This window comes from Babylonia areolata, chromosome 21 (assembly GCF_041734735.1).
Source record: "Babylonia areolata isolate BAREFJ2019XMU chromosome 21, ASM4173473v1, whole genome shotgun sequence".
Classification (NCBI taxonomy): Eukaryota; Metazoa; Mollusca; class Gastropoda; order Neogastropoda; family Buccinidae; genus Babylonia; species Babylonia areolata.
Window position 1 is genome coordinate 5,099,886 of NC_134896.1, and position 5,045 is coordinate 5,104,930.

The 5,045-nt window shown below is 50.1% G+C and overlaps 1 protein-coding gene across 1 annotated transcript in view; it reads right to left on the reverse strand.

The window, feature by feature from the left end:
- Positions 1–2,158: 2,158 nt before the first annotated feature.
- The window catches only part of LOC143296232 (uncharacterized), a 98,918-nt gene continuing 96,031 nt past the window's right edge, over positions 2,159–5,045 (reverse strand). Inside the window, exons 12-14 of the mRNA XM_076608061.1 lie at positions 4,680–4,759; positions 3,069–3,178; positions 2,159–2,232 (exon numbers count right to left, since the gene is read on the reverse strand). Of these exons, the coding sequence (XP_076464176.1) occupies positions 2,159–2,232; positions 3,069–3,178; positions 4,680–4,759 (264 nt within the window). The remainder of the gene's footprint in view (positions 2,233–3,068; positions 3,179–4,679; positions 4,760–5,045) is intronic.

The following is a 5,045-nucleotide window of genomic DNA, read 5'->3' on the forward strand; positions in this document are numbered from 1 at the left end:
GACAGCCCTTCACTGACATCCTGTCCTGTGAGCTGCATCTCAGTGAGGTGACAGCCCTTCACTGACATCCTGTCCTGTGAGCTCTGTGAGCTGCATCTCAGTGAGGTGACAGCCCTTCACTGACATCCTGTCCTGTGAGCTCTGAGGAGGTGACAGCCCTTCACTGACATCCTGTCCTGTGAGCTGCACCTCAGTGAGGTGACAGCCCTTCACTGACATCCTGTCCTGTAAGCGAGGTGACAGCCCTTCACTGACATCCTGTCCTGTAAGCTGTGTGAGCTGCACCTCAGTGAGGTGACAGCCCTTCACTGACATCCTGTCCTGTAAGCGAGGTGACAGCCCTTCACTGACATCCTGTCCTGTGAGCTGCATCTCAGTGAGGTGACAGCCCTTCACTGATATCCTGTCCTGTTAGCTCTGAGGAGGTGACAGCCTTTCACTGACATCCTGTCCTGTAAGCTCTGTGAGCTGCATCTCAGTGAGGTGACAGCCCTTCACTGACATCCTGTCCTGTGAGCTGCACCTCAGTGAGGTGACAGCCCTTCACTGACATCCTGTCCTGTGAGCTCTGTGAGCTGCATCTCAGTGAGGTGACAGCATACTCGTCAGCAGCAGACAAGGGGTTAATCCTCACAGTGACCGGGTCGAATCCAGAAGAACAATCGTTATGAGAGAGAATCACTTATTGTACTGCAGGAGGGGAGACGTCACACACGCATGTACACACACACACACACACACAGTGACAAACACACACACACGAACATACATACTAACACACACACACACATTAACACATATACTAACAGAACAAACATACAACCCTACACTTATAGTCTACAGATACGTTGTTGTTGTTGTTTTTGTTGTTTTTTTTACTCTGTTCCTCACTTCGTGAAGAGAAGCACTTTATGGTAGTGGAGTGATGGCCTAGAGGTAACGCGTCCGCCTAGGAAGCGAGAGAATCTGAGCGCGCTGGTTCGAATCACGGCTCAGCCGCCGATATTTTCTCCCCCTCCACTAGACCTTGAGTGGTAGTCTGGACGCTAGTCATTCGGATGAGACGATAAACCGAGGTCCGGTGTGCAGCATGCACTTAGTGCACGTAAAGGAACCCACGGCAACAAAAGGGTTGTTCCTGGCAAAATTCTGTAGAAAAATCCACTTCGACTGGAAAAAAACAAACAAAACTGCACGCAGGAAAAAAACAACGAAAAAAGGGTGGCGCTGTAGTGTAGCGACGCGCTCTCCCTGGGGAGAGCAGCCCGAATTTCACACAGAGAAATCTGTTGTGATAAAAAAGAAATACAAATACATGCAAAAATACTTGGTTGGTATCCGGAAAGGAACGAATGAACAAGCGAAAGAATGAAAGAAAGTACTTCCAGAAAAAAAAGAAGTGGCATTTCTGCTTTTCTACCTCCACCTCCTCCATTAACCCCCTCCCCTTTTCCTCTCCCTCACTTACCACTTCACCCCTCCGCTCCCACCCGCCCTCCCGCCCTCACCTACCAACACACACACATGCGCAAGGGGCTTAATTGGGACTGTAGGATGATGACACTACCTCCCTTTGTTTGTGCACGTGACTCTCGTTTTAAACGTCAACCCGACCCGGTTAACTCTCTCCATACGAACGGCGAAAGAGACGACGTTAACAGCGTTTCACCCCAGTTACCATCATCAAAATATTGCAAGCGGAAGGCTCTTATACTGAAGAGGTGAATGTTGACAAAGAATACCACAATTCTGACGACGGAAGCTAAAGGTTGGGTCATTCAGACACTCACTGGACATCTGAGGGGTCTGTGTAGAGGAGAAGAGAGGACTGGCCGTACTGAGTGAGTTAAGCTGGAACTGCTCTTTACTCTTTGAACAAAGGGGGCACGGTGGCGGAGTGGGTTAGGCGTTGGACTTGTGATCCTGTGTTCACGAGTGGTCAGGGTTCGAATCCCCGTTCGGCGTCAGTGGTGTGGTATTCGTCAGTCCTTCAGGAAGACGTTTTACTCCCAATGTTCCTCACTTCTCCACACCCGGGTGTGTGTGAATGGGTGTACCTTTTGACTTCAGTTGGGGGAAAGGTTTGAATGGCGGAAGGAGAGGACTGGGCCCCTCCTTCCTATGCCGAAGCCCTGGGCACATAACGGTGAATATGAATTCACGGCGTCTGGTGGTTGTTAAAAGCCACGGAGCCGTTGACCTTGGACTGTTTCACTGAGCGACCAGCCGGCACTATGAGACAAGGCACAGTGAGAGGAAGTATTGGTTTGAACGCCTGGAAACGTTTCGGAAGGTGATTAAAAACCGATCATCAAAGAAAGGAAAGCGAGAAAGAAAGAAAAATCAAGGAAGAAAAAAATTATCCAAAAAAAAAAAAGAAAAAAAAAAGAAGACAAATGTCAAGATTGAAGAGCGGAACAAAATGGCTTTCCATCTTGGTGCCTTGCATTTCGCGGGGAAGAAACAGAGGTTGAGAGGCGCAAATTAAAAAAAAAAGAAAAAAAGGGGGGGGGGGGGGGGTGGAGGGGGAATTGAGAGTGGGGGGAGATGGGAAAAGGGGAGAGGTAGAGGAGAAAGGGAAGGGGGGTGGGGGTGGTGGTGGATTGAGGTGGGGGGAGGTGGGAAATGGGGAGAGGTAGAGGAGAAAGGGAAGGGGGGTGGGGTGGTGGTGGATTGAGGTGGGGGGAGGTGGGAAAAGGGGAGAGGTAGAGGAGAAAGGGAAGGGGGGTGGGGTGGGTGGGGGGTGGTGGTGGTGGTGGTGGATTGAGGTGGGGGGAGGTGGGAAATGGGGAGAGGTAGAGGAGAAAGGGAAGGGGGGCGGGGGGGAGGGGGGGGGGGGGGAGAAGGTGGGCAGGTTGGACGGACCATAAGTCATTAATTTTTTGATCTCCCCAGTGCTACCAAAGAAAATAAACTCAAAGAGGAAGGAGGTAAAGAGAGAGAGAGAGACAGAGACAGACAGACAAATACAGACAGAGAGAGGGTGGGGGGGGAGGGGGGGCGGAGGGAGAGACAGAGAAGGATGGCGAGGCGGGAAGAAGGAAAGGTAACTCCGACTGATCCTGTACAAAAAAACCACGTGGAACGAAACTGATCCCCAGCGTCAGTGGAGTACACTGTGCACCGTGAGCACGACTGAAGGCCGGCCGCGATTGTGTCCGTGAACGTGAAGGTCTGGCTGTTCAAACACCCGTCAGATCGCTACACATCACTGCATTAGGATTCACGGAGTCAGGCGCTGAGAACATCAACAGCGTGGACGTTAACTGCGTGCTCAACTTACTGTGTTCAACACGTACATATACACACATTTAATAAGCATTCAACCACATACACTGACAGACAGACTGACATAGACACTCGGACACACACACACACACATACACACACGCAATATCCACATTTCTTCCACTCCACCCCTCTGTGTGACTGACGGAATGAACGTCCACGCCTAGTTGTGAACACTGCTCATTCCGTCTAGTGTGGGGAACAATTTCGGATATTGCCCAAATACACACACACAGACACTGGGCAGACAGACACACGCACACATACACACACGAACACACACACACACACACACACACACAGAGTGAATTGGTAGAACAGGATGTGGTGGCGCTGTAGTGTAGCGACGCGTTCTCCCTGTGAAGAGCAGCCCGAATTTCACACAGAGAAATCTGTTGTGACAAAAAGAGAAATACCATACAAAGTCATGGGGTCCAAAACTCTGGGTTCCCCACACCCCTTTTTTTTTCTTTTCTTTTTGTTTCCAGTGTCCCGTCTTCTGCACCATTTCATCCACCAGACTGTCCGTCGGCAGCTGTCTCAGCGACGGCGATAGCAGTACACAGGTAGGAACTAACTAAACGTTTGTCAGATCGCCGGGAGGCCCCCCCACCCACACACACACCAGAGGAGACCCTGCACTGCCGCTGCGGAGTCACTCACTGGGTCTGGTTATCCCTTCTCGTGTCCGGTGGTGTGTGTGTGTGTGTGTGTGTGTGTGTGTGTGGTGTGCGTGTGTGTGTAGTGTAGTGTAGTGTAGTGTAGTGTGTGTGTGTGTGTGTGTGTGTGGTGTGCGTGTGTGTGTAGTGTAGTGTAGTGTAGTGTAGTGTGTGTGTGTGGTGCGTGTGTGTGTAGTGTAGTGTAGTGTAGTGTAGTGTGTGTGTGTGTGTGTGTGTGTGTGTGTAGTGTGGTGTGTGTGTGTGTGTGTAGTGTGTGTGTGTGTGTGTGTGTGTAGTGCAGTGCAGTGCAGTGTAGTGTAGTGTGTGTGTGTGTGTGTGTGTGTGTGTGTGTATGTGTGTGTGTGTAGTGTGTGTGTGTGTGAGTGTGCGTGTGTGTAGTGTGTGTGTGTGTGTGTAGTGTGTGTGAGTATGTGTGTGTGTAGTGTGTGTGTGTGTGTGTGTGTGTGTGTGTGTGTGTGTAGTGTAGTGTAGTGTAGTTGTAGTGCAGTGTAGTGTGTGTGTGTGTGTGTGTGTGTGTGTGTGTGTGTGTGTGTGTGTGTAGTGTAGTGTAGTGTAGTGTGTGTGTGTGTGTGTGTAGTGTAGTGTAGTGTAGTGTAGTGTAGTGTGTGTGTGTGTGTGTGTGTGTGTGTGTGTGTGTGTGTGTGTGTGTGTGTGTGTGTGTAGTGTAGTGTGTGTGCGTGTGTCGTGAGTAGTGTGTGTGTATGTGTAGTGTGTATGATACGGGTGTCGGTGACCAACATCCGCTGCAGCCTGGTCGGGTGGCGATGGGCCACGTTCAGCTTCCTGCCCGCCTGCAACACAGCACGACACAGCACAACACTGCACAACACAGCACGACACAGCACAACACTGGGCAAAAATGGTTACCCAGGGGAAAAAAAATGTTTATCTGCATTTTATAGAACCCGGCCAAACACCAGCAACTTGCAATTACCGTTTTCTGAAAGAATAATAATAAATAAATAATAATAATAATAATGGTATTTATATAGCGCTGAATCTTGTGCAGAGCCAAATCAAAGCGCTCTCGCACCAGTCATTCACACGCATGCATAACTCTAAAACTGGAGTAACTGA